The sequence below is a fragment of the Ambystoma mexicanum genome, chromosome 1p (assembly GCF_040938575.1).
Source record: "Ambystoma mexicanum isolate Mex_15411 chromosome 1p, UKY_AmexF1_1, whole genome shotgun sequence".
NCBI lineage: Eukaryota > Metazoa > Chordata > Amphibia > Caudata > Ambystomatidae > Ambystoma > Ambystoma mexicanum.
The window spans coordinates 124,781,396-124,800,389 of NC_090921.1; the positions used below are offsets into that span (position 1 = coordinate 124,781,396).

Below are 18,994 nucleotides of genomic sequence, written 5' to 3' on the forward strand. Positions count from 1 at the left end.
AGTCAGGCACTTACCTTAATGACTCGCACCTGAAGCCTTTTACCTTTCTCCACTGGGATAAAAGGCGTAGCATGAGAGCACCTGGAGAGCAAGGCGAGAAGGGCAAACAAAGCGAACAAGACCAGCAGAGTGTAAGGGCAGGAAATCCCAGGAAGGCGACACGTATGTGGAAGCAGAGCAGACGGGACCAGGAGGCGAGCGAAAGGCTGTGGTCCTGCCAGCTGCGAGGTGAAAGTCGCTACAGAATCCCACGGGGGAAACTTCCTGCCACGGAGGCAGGTCACAGCGGTACCTCCTTCATGTACGGCTGAGGACTTGAAAGGAGGCTAGCCGTGCTGGACCAAAACCCTTGGCTGAAAGGAAGGTCTTGATAAATTGTATCAGGCGCTGCCGGTGAGTGGAAAGAAGGCCGGCTTGTGATAGTGTATGAAAAGGACATTAACGTTTGAAGTGCTTGGTAGATTGTCGAGAAACTGCAAGAGCACATTGTAGCAAGAATAAAGAATGCTTAGATTGTGCATGTGAGAGAAGCTGTGCGAGAAAATAACTAAGAAAGGAGACGAATAGTCAAAGTGGTCATGCGAGGAGAAAGTCAAGGGTACAAACCCCCTGGTACAGTGGAAAGTAATTGACAAGAAGTGAAAGGAACTGCAGATACCAGAAGGTCTTTGGCGAGGAGGCCAGTATAAACCATGGAAATGTATCGAGTATTGTGGATTTCGCATAGGATGGCAGCTCTGAGAATGAGAAGCTTGAATGTGAAAGGTAAATGCACTTGCTACGCAAGTAGGTAAAAGTAAAAGCATGAAAGATTGCAAAGAAACAAGTGTGATGCTGGCGGTTTGAAGGCTTGTGCCCGATCAAGGGAAGCCAGAACTGCTTACATATGGAGGTCTGAGCCCAGAGGAGGGGGACCTGAGTGAACCAACTACTTTTTTAAAAAGACATTAAGAGTTTCTGAATGCTATAAACTAGTAGAACTGGTAAATTTAACTGAACTGTGATTTGAAGGCTACAGTGAACCCGACAGAGGGAGGCCAAGTGAAAGCAAGGGAAGTTGAATCCCGCATTTTGATAAAGTGACTGAACAGTGGGGTAAAGACGAAGGTGAACCCAACGAATGGGTATCACGAGAAAGCTGCAGAAGAGGGGAATCCTGCATGGCGAGAGCTTGGGAAAAGTTTTGCGCTGCCAGGCAAAAGACATTGATTCGAGAGAAACGGCTTCCTGATAGACTCAAGGGGTGCTCACAGTCATGCCACTGTTCCCCCACTTTGCATGAAGGGACAAGGCGGAAGGGAGTGTATTAGTACAGCAGTCCTGAACTATAGAAACCCTTTTGGACATTTTAGTTTGCATTACACTCTTTTGTTATACATATCATTGTCCCGCACTCTCTTGTTATATAAAGAAAGGATTTGGCAACATGTTTTTTTAGTAAAGGCATTTTGTTCTGGCACGAAACCACTAGGACAGCATTTTCTTTACTTTGATGGTTGTAGCTTGCTCTCATCTTAGATTTAGGTTTAGATTAGACGTTTTTCTAACCTTGGATTATACTCCTTATGTCTGTCGTGCTTCTGATAACCATGCCTTCCTTACACCACCCAAAGAGCATTGGCATACATGATTATCATCTCAAGCCCAAACATTCATGCAGTACGATGCAAAACAGTAAATCCTTGCCACAGAGGTGTGGACTGGTGAAGACTTGTAGCAACACGACTGTGCCACATATGAAGGGGAAGAGGATGACAGCAGCAAAGTAAGAGACTGTTCACTAGAGGAGAGGGAGGTACTATTTGGTGATGGGTCAGCGACAATTGACCAGGACACAGGGCAAAGACATACAGGTGCGGCAGTAGTGCGCCACGAAGGAGAATATGAAACATTAGTGATGAAGATTGTACCCTTGCACTATTCGGCACAAGCACCAGAGCTTGAGGAACTCATCGAGACGCTACACGCCTCACAAAGGTGCTAGGTGACTATCTACTCAGATTCTGCATACGTCACTACAACAGTGTATGCCGGATTGTCACGATGGAAAAGGAGAGGTTTCGGCAGAGCAGATGGTTTCTGCAGTACAACACGCCACACTGATTTCCGGACTGTCACAACCTTCTGTGGTGGCAGTCGTCAAGTGCACCGTACACACTGGTATCACTGACAAAATAGCCTTGGTGGATGCTGTGCCCAAAATGGCAGCCTACCTTCCTAGCCCAGTAATTTCAGAATACGTCATAACTACAACATCACATGATCCACAACCAACATCATACGCATTGCCAAATTGATTGAACTACAGGGAAGAGAACCAAACAAGGAAAAAGAACTATGGTCCAAGAGAGGGTGTAAACAGTCCCCCACGGACCTACTCTGGAGACAAGCGTGCACTGGTAAGGTAGTGATGCCTGTAGAGCTCTTGGCAATAGCATTCGACCAGTTACACCACCCAGTTCACAGTTCCCAACAGCATATTGCGGCGGAAATACAGGAAGATTGGTTTATACCAAACCTTCAGGTGCACCGTACAAATATGATTATACACTGCACCACCTACCAAACCTTCAGCACTGGCATGACGCTCTAGACAACACGAGGCATAATGCCTTGCCCTGTTGGGCCATTCCGTGAGGTACACATTGATCATACAGATATGGGGGAAGATGCAACGGTTCACGATACCCAATAGTCGTAGAGTGCCCATTTTCAGGATGGGTTGAAGCTGGACCTAGTGCACATCTGTATGCCAAATGCGCTGCTACATTTTTAGTTGTGCAAGGTGTTCTCCTCGATAGGGTGTGTGCAATACATTTAAATCTGACAACAGCATTCACTTTTTTTAATGAGCTCTTTAAGGAAATCACAGCACTACTTGGCATTAAAGACTGCATGTGCAATTTACCAACCAAGCAAACGGCGTCGTGAAACGAATCAATGTCTTTCTTAAAAGCAAACTCTCCAAGCTCTGCAACACCTTAAAGAAAAATTGGGTGCATTGCATGCCCCTCACCTAGTTCAGTTTGTGCACTCAGCCAAGTAAAGACCATTATCTGTCACCACACGAAATAGGAACGGCCAGGCGCATGCACACACCAGTCTCCACAGTTAGGAGGGCATCAGATTCCGATAGATCTACAGTGGTTCTGGCTGAGGAATTCAAAGAGTACTTAACAAACCCGACACGTGTGATAAAATAGGTCTCCCGACAGATGGCACCTCCTCGACTTGACAATACACAAGGTACTGCACAGCAACTTTCCACAGACACCACGCCTGTCCAGTCACTACTGCCAGGTGACCTAATATATATTGTGCGCAAATGGAACAACCATAGATTTCATGGTCCTTATGAAGTGGTGTTTTCCACCCCTCTCGCAGTAAAGGTGAAAGGGCTCTGATATTGGATTCACCTCTCAGATGTTCGTAGGGCGCCCCGAAATTCCTCACCAGTATCCTAAAAGAAACAACCAATCTACCACATAATAACTACCTCAAAAGTAATAATGTAACTGCATGCCCCAGTGAATAAACATGCATTGCTGCTAAATGCATAAGCACTTTTAAGTAAAAGAAACTATTTCTCTCTCTCTCCTCCCCTTTTCTCTCCCCCTTCTCCTTCTCCTTTCTCCTCTCCCATTCTCTATCTCTCCTCTCCCTCCCTCTTCCCTCCTCTCCTCTTTTTCTTTCTCCCGTCACCCCATTTTTGTTCCCTCTACAGATGTGTACGGCATAGAGCACTCAACATCAAATAATTCAATGTATGTTCAGAAAAAAGATATACTATTAATTCTAGATGGTTATATTCTTACACTTGTGGCCTACACTGCCATCGTATTTACCATACTAATGTTTATGTTAGGAATTTATTTGGGTGCATCTTGTATCTGGGCAAGCCTTCTACAAGAGCAGTGTAATGCTTGTGCGAAATGCGAGCTAGAACAACATGGTGATGGTGCGCAGCATTTTGGACACTTATCCCCCATCACGGTAATAAAAGCCTGCATCTTTGCGGACCGATGAGGAACATGACCTTCATTCCCTGGAGATGAGCCCAGCTGACCCCACGTGATGGAAGACGAACAGACTGGGCTGGAGCTAATTACAGTCTGGCATCCCCTATGTAGCAGGCCCATGTATAGGGTCTCAACAACCAGCCACGCAGGTTTCTACTGTATGTATCATGTAGTAATGATGATGTGTTGCCTTATAACCACCTTCTTGTACTATTTTTTTCGGCAGAAGGTTCTTGAGCAGCAGACTTCTTTGCCTGCCTAATTATTTTTCATGGTATTAAAACGTGTTATCCTTGCAAGAAATCGATTGGACTTTTTTCCCTAGCGGGTTGTATTTTGTCTGGCGTGAGCGTTCATTGGCGTGCCTTCAGTAACTATAATGTTGATTCATATACAATAGTGTCTTGGGTCACTCGCTGCAACACAACTTGAAAGCCTTCTAATGTCAGTTTGTTTGGAAATGCACACCTTCCCCGAGTGCCTCTAATCTGGATCCATTCTCTATCCTATGGTAAGTGTACCCTTCTCTTTGCTGTGTCCATACTGAAGCCAGTGGTTGAAGCGGGCGGTGCTCCTCTACTTTTTATTTTTGAGATTTACTGTTCCTGTACTTTTATTTGAAAAAGAAACCGTTCTGGAATGCTTTAGTTTTAAAATAAAAGTGTAGGAAGAAATTGAAACTTTTCAGTGAACATTCCCTTAAGCAGCCCTCGTTAAAGTCAGAAGCATTGATGTCTCCCTTACTTTTCCCCTTAACAAAGAAGTCCGCGATTTTCCTCTTTAAAGATGTAGTAGTTAATCTATATTCCAAACCTTTTTCAAATGCTATACGAAGATCATATCATTTAACGGGTAATGCCAACATATCAGTTAAGTGTGTGCAAGTCTCTACTACTTGAGCTGATGGAATTTGCTCAGTGCGTACTTTTGCCAAGACAAAAAGGGGAGTTTGTTATACTTGATTAAGTAGGAGCACATTCAATTGTTGGCACTTTCACCTCAGAACTGCTGGTTCAACCCATTCCGGCACTCACAGATCATCACACATCGAGGCACTTCTTAAATTGTAAACATGCGACATCACCCTACTTATTTTGCTTTACTTGCTGACAACTTTTCTTCCGGAGCTAAGTAATCAGAGCAATTTCCAAGACCCAACTGCAAAAACGTTTTATACAACCTTCTTGCCAAAACTCAGCGCTATAGGTATGATATTACCAGATACAACCAAACGCCCAAGTTATTCCTTCGAGTTTATAGCATTCAAGTTTGTATTCAGATTCAAAAATCGTCTGCTACGACGTACTGGTTATACCAGCTGGCTTCATATCTTTATATCGGAGTGAAGTTCCCCCACCTGAGCTACTTTTGATTACCCAGCTGTCCACCAAGAGCGAGCATAAAAGAGGTAACTAGTTAGTTTGAAAGCCGCTAACTGCTTTGTTCCACAGTCACCACGAGTATTAATTAGTTCTTAATTAATTAGATCAATACTAGTGTAAAATATCGCTCACGTCTTTGAACATTTTGTTATGACAGTTGCACAAATCTAGGCGGCTTAGCCAACTTACGGTCAGAAGTACTGCGCCTTGGTAACGGGGAGCCGTGACACCTCCAATGTCCAAGTTATTCCGTGGTTGCGAGTGTTCACAGTCGCTGCAGAGCCACAGAACACTCTGCTTCACTCTGCCAATGCTGCGCGAGGAAGCAGATATTTTATGCCGGCAGAACCTCCTCCATAGTAGCAATGGTAGACAGACTCCAATACACAAGTGCAATACAGGGCTCCTCTCCCAACAGAACACTCTGTTTCACGATACCCAATCTGCTGATAAGACAGCACAAGGCATTATCTCCTTCTGAGGTCTACTTGCTTTCCAGTTTACAAGGGCTGAGCGGTACGACTCCCTTCCCCGAAGTCTTGCTTAGACTTTCACAATGCTCAGTTCATACACAATCTTCAGGGAGGAATATGTCCCTTCCCCTGGCTTGCATTGCACTTCGAAGGTTCTTATTTCACATGAGTTCCCAATCTTATGCATGCGGGTCCCAGACCCAGGATTTCCTCCAAACTGGGTGTGGCAGTCCTGGTCCACTATCCTGCCAGGCATTGGGACTATGAAAATGATTGGGGTTGATCTTCATAAGAGGAGGCGGGTCCCATACCCGTGGATTCTTCCCTTTTGCTGCTACAGTCTTGGTTCACTATCCTGCCAAGCACCGACTATGAAGATGACTTAGGTTTCTCTTCATCGAAGGATAAGGATCCCAGACCTGTGGTATTCTCTCCCCTTGGTGTTGCAGTTCCCTTTCGTTAGGGGTCTTAGCTAGTACCCCAGGGGCTTCTCTCAGGCCCCAATATTGTAGTTCCAGCATCTGCCAGTGCCTTCTGGTACCCATTGCAACCACCCCGGTAGCCCTTGTAGCTTTAGGGTCTCTGCAGCCTTGGCCCGGTCGGTCTCGGGATTCTCTGCCCCTCAGCTAGGATATATGATATACAGCATTTATAACCGCCTATACACAAGTGTTTTAAGGCGCAACGAGGCAAGGGAGGGGAAACAAAGGGAGGACAAAGACAACATTCTTACTAAGCCTATGACATTGAGATCGCGCAAGTGCAGGGGTGAGGGGATGGAAAAAGTGCCAGAGGGTGGGGAGGAGGGCAAGTGCACATAGAATCGAAAAAACAACAAGTAGTGCGGCCAACAGGTGGCAGGTGCATGTGTTAAGAGTGCAGGCAGGGGACTGTAGTGTTGCAGAAACATACCACAAGTGCAGGGGTTGCCAGGAGGCAGTGCAGGTGTGCAACTGGGCGGGCAGGGACCCGAGCCCGAGTTCAGAAGTCAACCAGGTGACCAGTGCAGTATCAGACAGATCATCAGCAGGGGAGAGGAAGAGAGAAGGCAGAAGCAAAGAGGAAGTTCTTGAGGTGCTTCCGGAACCGGAGATGGTTCTGTTCAAGTTTCAGAGAGGCAGGGAGGCTGTTCGAGAGGGAAGCGCCAGCCGAAGAAAGGGATCTGCCCCCAACTCCTTGGAGAAGCAACTGACCCTCAAGGAGTTGGAGGTGGCGGAACGAAGAGCTTGAGTAGGAAGATATTCAAGAAGAGAGAGTTGGAGGTATTTCGGTCCCAGGCCCCAGAAGGCCTTGTGGACATTTCAGAGGGTCTTGAACTTGATCCTTGTGGCCACTCTCAGCCAATGAAGAGATTTCAGGGCTGGAGAGATGTGATCCCTGGACTTGAGGCCAAGGACAAGTCTTGCAGTAATGTTCTGGATGAGTTGTAGAGGATGGAGAGCAGAGGTAGACAGATTTAGAAAGAGGCTGTTGCAGGAGTCCACCCTAGAGAGAATCAGAGCTTCTGGGGGAAGGTGAGGAAAGGAAGAATAACTCTGAGGAGGTCCAGCTAGTAGTTTGACTCCTTTGACATCAGAGATGTGAGGAGAGAAGGAGAGTGTGTAGTCGAAGATGACCCCGAGGTTCTTAGCCTCACAGGTGGGAGCAGGAAGAGGACCAAGAGTGGCCAACCAGAGAGTGACAGGAAAGGAAGGTGCAGGTGTGCCGATGAGGAGGATTAAGGCAGAGATCATTGGCGGCACACCACTCCTGGATTGCAGACAGGATGAGAGAGGAATAGGGAGGTGAGTGTCATCCGTACAGCACTAAAAGTTGGAGCAGAGAGCGGCAACGCGGTGGGCGAGAGGTGCCAGGTATTGGTAGAACAGCCAGGAAGAAAGGTTAGACCTCTGGGGAACACCACAGGTAGAGTGAGATGGAGGAGAGGAAGGATCCAAGTAGGACCTGGGAGGGTCGGGCCAAGAGAAAAGAGGCCAGCCAGGCTATGGCCTGATGAGTGATACCAAGGTTATCACAGAGCCGGTTAAACAGGATGGCATGGTTAACCGTGTCGAAAGCAGAAGAGAGGTCGAGTAAGAAGAGGACAGAGGGGTGACTGGCATCAAGGTTAGAGAGCAGTTCTTCACAGATGTTCAGGAGAGCAGCTTCTGTGCTTCTGGCAGCTCTGAAGCCAGACTGATGGTCATGGAGACAACCAACAGATTTGGTGTGAAGATTAAGCTGGGAGATGGAAAGCTTTTGTAAGGGTTTGCCCAGTAAAGGAGTAATGGGGATCAGGCGATAGTTAGCCGGACAGGAGGAATCGGCTGAGGGTTTCTTGAGAAGAGGGTGCACAAGCGAATACTTCAGGGGAGAAGGGAAGGTTCCAGTGGCGAAAGAGTGATTGTAGAAGTCGGCCAAGGCTGAAGCAAGGGTGTCAATGTGGTCAATGTGGTCCTTGATGGTTTTGGAAGAACAGGGAAGAACCTGTTTAGACAAGACTGTCATAGATAGGACTGATCTAGAAACCTCGTCAGGGGTGAACAGAGGAAACGCAGAGAAGGGCGGAGGAGAGGTGGCAACAGGTAGGAGAGAGGTAGAGGAGAAGGTAGAGGGCTTCTCTAGGCTTGTCCGCTCTTCCAGCATGCTGTGGCGTTTCCGCATCACTCGCATGTTCTTAGTGGGTGCACCTTCCAGCAACCACGTGGTCCTACTGCTTGGCTGACCAAGAAGTCTGCTGCTCTGCTTCGCCAGATGGTCCTTCAACGTCGGACCAGGAAAGAGCCTCTCCGCCTGCCCACTAAGTTCTCCTGTAAGTGCTGATGTCCTTTGCTGAGCCTAGCATTCTCCACGCTCCCGGTTCCTCCAGAGAGGGCCTCTCGCTCTCTCTCCTTCCTGGTTTCCTGCTTCAGCTTTAAATGGGTCTTGCCCAATTAGCTTTTGGGAACAACTAGGCTGTTCATTCAGGTTTTCATGAGTGCTCTCTATGCTTCCGCACTGCTTCTTCATCTCAGTACTGAGCTTTAGGTCTTCCAGTGAGTCAACTGGTCTGTCCTTCGTCTCAGTACTTCTCTACACTCTTCCTCATCTTAGTACTTCTGTCATCGGTGGCATTACAGAAACATATAGGAACACTAGGGAAAGTGTTGGTTCGGGTGGTAAGAAGGTGTGTTAGGGTTAGGTGGGCTATGGCGATACCATGTTCTCCCCGGGACACGACTAATCCCATAGGGGGGCTTCCATCCCCATGAGAGCCATCCACTGAGTAGTATCTGGTAGCAGCCTCACCTCCCTGTCCTCATGCAACAAACTCCCCCGAGGGGAGAAGTGGCAGCATCCGGGGATTCATCATAGTACAGTAATTAATTTGTTTATCATAGCTCAGTGGGGGATCTCTCACATGATAGGCAGTGAGGAACCCAAGATGCCTGAGCAGACCTTAAGGCCTTCCCAAACCGATATATGGTAGACAGACAATAAAACTGCAATTCCCATTTTAATGCATCAAATGATACTCAGCAATACTTAAAGCATGTGTATCTATAAGAAGTAGTGATGTAAAAGGCATTCAGTTTGGAGATTTCAAGGGTGACACCAAAAACTCTCTAAAAAAATCTATACATCAAAATAACATTTTTCTTCTGCTCCCAAATAACCCAAGCGCCCTCTACAGTGCATGCCTTCAGACCCTGTTCTTCTGCTTTGAGATATCCATCAACATACATTCTATGCCTTTTTTGTAGAGGATTTCCCTTTCTCACTCCATCAATTTTATCAGTAAAACAAAAGAGTGCTATCTATAAGTCTCGGGAGGATAGCTCAGGGGCAATGAGCTCGCCTTGGAAGCAAGACGACACGAAGCAACATAGGTACGATACTCGGGTCCACGCTTAGAAACCGCTGGGTATTAAGCACGTTATAAATAACCTATCATATCATACCTCCCAATGAAGAGTACCACTCGTCTCAATTGCAATCACTTTCCATACCTGTGTCTCCAGAGGAAGTCCTTCTCCTGCTCTGTGATCTCCCACAGCGGATCCCGGTTGCAGATGTTTCGCAGCTGCTCAACCTCATTCTCCGATAGACTGTCTCTCACCAGGCGGTTGCTCTGTGGGAGATAGCGAAAGCCTCAGTATTAACGGGGGAGAGAGCGAAAACATTACCCCACCCGAGGCATCTGATGTACACGGCACAGCTTGGAAGCAGGTTCCCTAGGCCTCTGTGGCACATCATTTCAGCTCCAAGAAAACAAAGGGCTCTCATTCTCCGATAGGTCTCGCCTTTTCATCCCTGGTGGGACGCACCCCAGAGCTCAGACTCTAGCGTCAGTCAGCCGACTTACTCAACATCCAAGCATCCTCTATTTATCTATGTGTTTTGCACGTTGCATTTGTATCCCAGGATCCCCCTCTCCTTCCAATTATCCGTGGCTATCCATGTCTCTTTCCTGGTTTTCTTGGTCATCTATTGCGAGATCCCTAATCTCTGATTTGGAGAGAAAACACTGGTAAATGATGTATGTGACTACCGATTGTCTCCTCCCTGTGTATCTGTTTCCCTTTTGCTTCTTTTTCTGTCATAATGTTCTACAGCTGGTCAGTTACTCATTCTCTCGTTCTTACTATCACATGTGCCTCGTTGCCTGGGCAATTAGCCGCAATGTGTCTCTGTCCCTCAATCACTCTCACTCACTAGCACATGCCTTTCTTTACATGCTTTATAGTCTATGGGCCTCATCACGTGTTGGGCGATATCCCAGCGGTAATACTGCCCAACTGTAATAACGTTAGCGCCAGCCAGTCCGGCATTATTACTGCCGGATAACTGGTCTGGCATTAACTGTAAATCCCCATTGGGTCGATTGGACCCAATGGGGCATTTTCGGCTCAAATACTGCGCGCTAATACAGCCACCAGTAATTGTGCCAAAATCAGGGCGCAAAATGGGATTTTCACCTCCAGAAAAAAGGAGGTAAAACATCCCATTTAGCGCCCAACTCGTGATATTGTCAGTCTTTGAATGCAGAAGTAGTACAGTTATCGCCGCATTTAAGGGCTACAGCCCAACTCCTGATTAGGTACAAAGAATGCAAATGCCTTAATCTCGAAATTAGTATGGATATTGGTATTTTCCTCTCCAATTTCCTCACACCCGACAGTGCAAGCCTGTGTGGCTTATCTGCTTGGCCTGGCCCTGCCTTTCCCTTGGCCTGTAGGTTAGTAATTATTTATATGTCGTTGTTGCCGTCATTAGGCCACAGTCTGTTTTCGCTTTCTCAGTCTGTTTTCGCTTTCTCGTTCTATGTAAACCTAGAGCTTTATCTGTTTAGAAGAGTGTGTGCTTCTGTCTTCTGGACATTTGTTTCCCCCCGGTCACTGGGTCTCTGCCACCCCCTCTCATTTACGATCACTCTGTTCTTGTTCTTTTCCATCCATGAGCACTTACCACCCCCAGGAGGGAGTAGTTCAGGCCGAGCTCCCGACTCATGCTCCAGTTTGCATGTTCCTCTATCTGGGCAGTGTCGGGAAACTTCACAGCCTGGCCCAACCAGCTGAACTCCAGCTCCAGGCATGGTGTTTCCTGCAAGAAAGAGAAGACAACTCCCCATCAGCATGATGTGCACTCCTTTGGGCACTCATACTTGGCAAACAATGCCATCATACGCAACAAATGAGGAGCAGTCTCAGTCCAAGCAAGATGTCTGTTGTCCCGTTCGCCCACCCCTCCCTCCCCCCCCCCCCCATCAACATGGTTAGTCCAGCCTCACACATGACCGCTCCTACTAGACAAAGCAGACACACATCCAAGTGATTAGTCCAGCTGCAGAATTGGGAATCTCTTGCAAGAACTACAATACAATCACTTTCAGCCCCCAACATGGTTCGACCAGCACCAGGTATTGCATCTCCTTCAAGGAAAATAAGACAGAACTAACTGCCCTTTTAGTGTTAATCAGGCATGTCATCTTCTGCAAGGTGAGAAGACAGATTTCCACCCAACACCGCAAGTACTATGTATAGTATATACTGAAAGAAATATGACACAAATTCCTCCACCCCTTGCCAAACAATAGCCCCCAACTTCAATTCATTGCTGGTGGGCAAAGAAAAAAAAGAAGTATGGGTCACACTAGCAGCGGCTCCACATGCTTCACCAACCCACCTTGTTGGGGTTGGAGCCGCTGACCCCAATAGAGTTCAACAAGTCTTCAAGTCCATGGGGCACTGGCCAGAGGTTCAGCGCCACCTTTCCCACAACCAGGGTGTCTTTGTAGTCCAGCAGGTTAATGTTCCCCCAGGCCAACGGGCAGTGCTCCTGGAATGGCAAACGAAAAGAGTCACTCTAACCCGCAAGGATGGTACATGGGTCCATCATCACTATGCCCGATTTAATAGCAGAAAATATACATTAAAGATAATGGACTATGGTTTTTGATCTTTAAATATGCATATTTTTAATAATACTTTCTATTAGATTCAAGATTAATCTCTGGGAAAAATGGGGTTCACTGGCGGTCAATGTCCTGTAAGATTTTTGGTTTTCCGGCAAAGAAAGTCATTCTTACTGCTTACCTAGGACAAGTTCAACATTAATTTTTATAAAAGATGAATACCGAGTCATTCTCTTATTAAAACATTTGTTATGGAACCACTGCACTGCTATCAGATATTGTTATAAGAGGCGTACAAGGAGGAGAGGGGTGAGTTGCTTGGGAGTAGTTAAATGTGGGTTGTGCCCTAGCCCGATGGCTACATACCCTATTGTTCTGTAATGCAGCTAAGCATATATAATGTGCTGAAGGTTGTGAGTTGTCTCTGTGAACAACAAAGGAGAATGGCACCCTTAACTGCTTGTGTCCTGTCTTAGCTCTCAGAAGCCACATTAATGTTAGGATATGAGGATAGGTATTGGATAACATTGTTGCTGGCAACTATATAAAGGACAGGATGACAAAGGAGATAGAATTTACCTATCTATCCCCGTCTACCTATGTAGCTATGTGGAAGAGGTCTTTTCTTTAATGGTTATCCCGCAAATCACAGATCAGGTAACTCCCATAGCAGTCAATGAGAAAGGCTGACTAAGTAGGAGAGTTGGAGTAGGTATATCCCAGTTGGCCTCACCCCCCCACCCCCAATGCACCTCCCCACCTCAGTAGATCCACCATTTGACTCACTCGGTCAGTACCTCTTTCGCTCCTTTCCGGCCTTTTACTGAGCAAATTGAGAGACAGAGGCGTGCAGCACGGGGCAAGTCCGTCAGGTACATGTCATAAGACAACCACTCATTCCACCTATGGAAGAAGAGACAAGAAAGACGAACACAGTAAAGAACATCGAAGGCACACACGATCATTCAATAGAAAGCATCTAGAACGCCTTGTGTAAAAACGAGTGAAAATTCGGTGCCAAGATGGCTGCCTTGACCTTCAGAGGCAGGGAGTGCAGCAAAGCTTGCCATGGTAGTATGAGTTACCAGAGTGGAGGATCAATCAAGCTGCTGGGACTTACTACCGCAGACAAACGGCAGAGCTACATTTCACCAGACCATGAGACAGCAATAGTTTTACATTATTTTTGTGTAGCCAGGATTTCATTTCAGGGCCTGCCTGAACATATGCTCTGCTAGGCCCTCGGCATAGCACCCGGGGCCAAGTATTACGCAACACACAGTGTTGCATTCTCGGAGTGTAGGCGCCCGTGCCTGGGCAGGGATCTCCCTTTATTGCATATCCCACATCACAACATCTCCCATCCAACCTCCCCCCAACCAATATGCCCACAACAACAACAGCCTAGATGATAGGTCGACGACCCCCCCCTCCGTACTTATTACCGTACTTCATAATCTCGGAGTTGCTCTGGGGGCCTTCTTCCTGAGCGCTGGGGTTACCTCCTGTCAGGGGCTCATGGAGGCTCTTTGCTGCCTCCTGGTCCCAGCAGATCCTCTTCCTGGGCCTCCGGCCCGGTGGGAGCTACGCCCTCATCTTCACTTGGGACATCATCGTCCTCACCCTGCCCTGTTGCAGGGGGTGGTTGCACCTGCCAGAACTAGCTTGAGTTTCTCATAATCAACACTTGTCCTTGTTGGGCCGTGACCATGGTTCCCTTCCTCGTTCTCACGGTTCCATGTCTTAAAATCGTGGCAAAAATGGCAGTGTATACAAGATATTGCGGCATAAATGCCATGGTTTTGCCGCCACAATCATGTAAAGGATGCGGGGGACACCCCTGCAACCCCCAGACCCATTATACCATTTAAGGGGAGCAAACCCTGCTCCCTTTAAATGGTATTATGGGGTACACCTTTACTGGGTCAAACTACGTAATTTTCTTTTAACAGCAAAACTTTTGCCGCAATTTTATTACCCGATACCGTTCTCACTGTCCACAGCGTTGTCGCATGTGGTTGACAGCTTGTGGGCCGGGCGTACCAGCACGGTGTCGCTGACGCTCACCGGATAAGCCCTAAAATGTCGCCGGGCGGCCTCACGCTCTTTAGCCCGCTCCTGCTGCTCTCTCTATTTCGCCAGATCAGACTCCGCCAGCCATCTGAGCCAGCCATCTGAAGTGGTGATAGGGAATGAGCGATGAGACTTTGCTGACGGAAACAACTTCCACCGCCCTGCTTGGAGTTGATCCATCAGATCCTGCAGCCCTGAGTCGCTCCTAGTGGCATCAGCGATGTCAGTCAGCAACATGGAGTTGGGGACGGTAGCCCTCGGTACCACTGAGACAAAGGCCTCGGTCTCATCATCCTCGTCCTCATGTGTTCCTGGCTGTGTCCTCTCACTGGATGACATGAGAGGTAGCCGGCAGGGTGGTCTACCCCTGCCCTGAACAGTAGTGTAAGCCCATACGCTTGCAACTGGAGGAGCCATCGCTCCAGGCATATTGGGGGGCGGGGTGCTGACCCAGTCATTATAGGGACAAAGGGCTTGTGATTGGTGTAGACCGTTGCAGTGTGCCCATAGATTCACAGGTGAAAATGCTTACAGCCCCATAAGACCGCTAGTGCTCGTACGTTCAATCTGTGAGTAGCAGCCTTCTGTTTCCAACACGGCCCTGCTGGTGTAGGCCACAGGCCACCTCACCCCTTGATTGCCGACCTGCAGGAGCACCGCACAGAGCCCCAAGCGGCTGGTATCCACGCCAATTTCTGTGCCATGGGCGGTGTCGAAGTAGGCCATGGTAGTGTCGCTGACAAGCGCTGCCTTTATTTCCTGAAATGCCTCCTCTTCTGCCTGACCCCATCGCCAGCCCGGATTCTTCTTTCCCCCCTGCACTTGTCCTCCCCCACCCCTTGCCTGCACTTGCACGATCTGAACGTACCATGCCTGAAGATCGTCTAATCTATCTTCCCTGTCTCCCTTCCTTGCATGGTGGAGCCTCAATGCACTTGGAAAAACTGCAGAATCGTCGACAGACCCATTTACTGTTATCTTCACTGTTAATTGTATTATATGCACGTACTCTGCCTGTGCAGACTTGTATCGTTCATAAATTCAAGGGCTCTGAATTACTGTTTTTGCCCCTGTTCCCTCCCTCCTTGAGCGCTTTGAAACACTTGCCTTGTGTATAGCCGCTTCACAAATAAATTACCATACCAGTACCTTGAGAGGTTCCGTGAGTGGTGCCAAGTTCAGGATGAAATGCCCACAGAAATTCACCATCCCCAGGAAACGTCTTACTACTGAGGGCAAATCCGGGGGTGCCTCTGCCTTGATGTCGTCCACTTTCATGGGGTCAGAGGACAGCCCTCCATCGTGGAAAACAAATCTAAAGAACTCGACCCTTGGCTGCATGAACTTACATTTGCTTTTGTCGTTTACTGATGCTCCAGTGTCGATAAGCACTGGCATGCCCTTGCCCCGGACTGTCACCAAGCACCGTGGCTTGAGTCAGGCGCCAACGGTACTAAAACAGATGGCCGACACAAAGAAGACATCTTGCAGGTCCACTGCATCCTTCAGGCACGAGAGTGTTGGTGCTTGCTCGGTACCAAGGGCAGTGATCCTCCTTTCGTGTGGTCGGGGTGGCATGGACAGCGGTCTCACGGCCTGTGTGCCAGGCCAAGGTGTCCAGCATAGCCTTGCAAAGTGGTTGGGCTTGCAGCACCGCCCGCACCTCTTGTCACATGACATTCCCTGTCATGTGCATCCAGCCCACCGCAATTATTATATGGCTTCTGCTCAACAGATTCAGATGGCGCTGCCAATCTTCTTGTTCCCCGTGAGAATCGTCCCCTGGGCCTTGGCATACCACCTACCGGGACGACGCGCACTGTCTCAACCCAGCCTGCCTTGGAGGCCTCTTCCATTTGCACAGCACGGGACGTCAGCTCCTGCGTCAGCCCAGCTCCAGTATCCACGGCAATGGGATATCGAGTTCCTGAAGGATATGTCTCTGTAGGGCGGTTGATGTGCAATGTTGAATAATCTGGGTGCGGATTTCATCTGTCTCGTCGTTGTGACAGCAGGATATCACCAAGCGCAGAAGCTGCGCTTGGAATGCGTCGAGGGGTTCTGTCGGGTCCTGGTGTGCTTGGCGCTGCCTGAAACTTTCAAAATCTCGATTGACCATGAGCCGGAGGTAAGCCTGAAGCACATTCTTTACCTACGCGTATGAGTCGTCTCCTGGTGTCAGGGTCTTGAAGATCTGGTGTACCTCACACCCAGCGTAGAATAGGGGCATCGCCTTCATTCTTTTGTTATCGTCTTCACCCCTCAGGGTCTGGCAGCATCTCTGCATGTACTTGTCACTGAGGTGGGGTGGGACGTAGACACCACTTCATCATCCCAGTCCATCTCCATGCTGTGGCTCTCTCACTCTGGGTGCACTCTTCTGTGCCTAACCCCTTCTGCCAGCCGCACGAGCACCCACAGCGGCCCGCAAGCTGGAGTCCCCCGCACCGCTTCATCCTCCGAGTTCTCTCTTGGAGGTATGGGGTCTGACCCCACATTCCTATAGGATGTTTGGCTTGAGTTGGGTCCAGGGCTCCAGTGTGCAGCACTGCTTTCCTCATGTCAATGCATTGCCCAGATGGATCTATCCAATCGTTCTTTCCATTTATTGTTTTATTTCTATAATTTTTTTAAACGGCTCACTGTGTGTTTGGTTTCTCCACCACCCCATCCTTCGGCACCTAAATCAATCGATTCTCTAAGGCTGTACATCGCCATCTCCACTCACTGTTCACAGACACCCTGGTCTTTCAGGATGCCTTAAATCGGTTTTCCTACCCGTGTCAAGAGGTGGTCCCCATCCCCAGGGGTACCACACTCCCTACTTTTCCAGCTTCATCAATTGTTTTAACAACAGGTAGGTGATGTACAGGGGTCTTGGTATCTCTTTACATAAAAAGCCTTCTAAAGAGGCATTGAACGAGAAGCAAAAAGAGTATAGAGACCATAAACGTTCCTGCTGGTTACCTAGGGTTGGAGCAGGGGACCCGCTGGGTGTTCACGTTGTCGCAGAGTGGTTCACCGCCATGGTAGATCCCCGTCCGGACATAAATCTAAGGGTTAAAAAAAATGGGTTATTGTTAAAATGAAATCAACACATATGAACCACCCTCTCTAAAATCCCAGGGTTCTCCCTGGAAGGTGATTGGCCTTCCTGGTCCCATGCCAAACATGGCAATGGGGCAGCTGTAGTTATGCAGAATATCTTTCATCAGGTTAGTGTGCAACAACAGTAACAAAAGCCAATCAGAAGGCTAGGAAATGAAAGGGAAAGTGAACACTGTCCAGGTGCATTATGGGGCAAGCCAACGATGCAAATTAGACATCAATTTCCCACCACACCAGTGTTGGATTGATTCACCAAACATAACTGTCCCAGACCTTTCAGTTACAGTGTAAGTGCAAGTGGGATCCTTGTGTTCACGTCCTTTCTCTAGCATAAATAAAGAGCTATCCTATTTCATCTGTTAATGTGTTTAGAGAAACAGAGAAGGGTACCGAGAGGAGTAACCTAGTATTCTTAGTCCTAAACCACCCTTCTTTCTAAACAACCCACTCACCCTGTGCTCTGTGCTTGCATCTTACTGTAGCCATTGGACCTTACAGAACCAAACAAAGTACTGTGCATGAGCAAGAAGTGGGTAGGGATTTTGTGCAGAGCCCTCACTTTTTAGTTCTGTAGCACATCTGCAGTGTTATTAGATAGGTTTGGAGCCGGCCATAAGAATACAGACTGCTGCCAAGATGACCCAAATGAAAAACTAAAATAAAACACAGGTGTGGTGCTAACAAAGACAATGGCAAGGGAGAGGCTACATGCTCCTATCCATACGCCAACCGAGGAAGCAGTAATACCAGCCTTCGAGATCTTCACATACACCAGACAGAGGTGTTACTTTACTCAAATCCATGAATAGTGTGCCAGCATTGGACCTTTGCTGAAACCTACTCTGCTCCCACGGACCTCATGGGGTTGACTGAAGACATCCCTGTGCACTCACTGGAACACTGGTCCTATTAGATGCAAGAAAATAACATTTCCTACCAAAAGTAACAATAAATGGCTTGATGCTGAGCTAGATATGCTCAATAGAAAATCCTGCATGCTCTGGCAGCACTGGCAAAAGACAAACAAAAAATGCATCATTCAGTTAAGAGGCAAATACAAGACCATGAGAGGAAAGAAGAGAACCCATCTCCCTCAAGCCTCTTACAACGCGGCGGAAGACTTCCGAATATGCTAGTAGTGGAGTAATCCTCCTAAACGGGCCACTGATACAATAACGGGCCACTGATACAATAACATCGGAGGAACTGGATGATCACTGCTTTGCATTCTTCCAAGGCAGGACCATTAATATACAATCCTTCATCAACAAACAATGCAGATCTATGACCACAACTCCACCAGTAGCAAATAAGTCTTCTACCTTCTCGGCCCATGAATCCATTGGACATCATCAAATATATTCAAAAAACAAATGAGCCAATCGACCCCTTTCCAGTAAAGAGAACAGGACTACTCTCATACCAGCACTCAGTGCCCCCATCAAGAACTCCCTTTAACATGGGAGTTTTACTCCCCCCATGAAGAAGTCTTGCTTTTCCGGCTTCTTGAAAAGCCTTCTGACAAACCTGGGAATCTTGGTCAACTATTGTCCCATTAACAACACC

The 18,994-nt window shown here is 47.8% G+C and overlaps 1 protein-coding gene across 2 annotated transcripts in view; it reads right to left on the bottom strand.

The window, feature by feature from the left end:
- The window catches only part of LOC138567041 (phosphatidylinositol 4,5-bisphosphate 3-kinase catalytic subunit alpha isoform-like), a 363,865-nt gene that overhangs the window by 145,642 nt on the left and 199,229 nt on the right, over positions 1-18,994 (bottom strand). For both annotated transcript variants that reach the window (XM_069644869.1, XM_069644877.1), the window contains 5 exons: positions 17,288-17,373; positions 13,045-13,150; positions 12,019-12,171; positions 11,302-11,436; positions 9,843-9,964 (listed from right to left, as the gene is read on the bottom strand). In XM_069644869.1, coding sequence (XP_069500970.1) covers positions 9,843-9,964; positions 11,302-11,436; positions 12,019-12,171; positions 13,045-13,150; positions 17,288-17,373 — 602 coding nt within the window. The remainder of the gene's footprint in view (positions 1-9,842; positions 9,965-11,301; positions 11,437-12,018; positions 12,172-13,044; positions 13,151-17,287; positions 17,374-18,994) is intronic.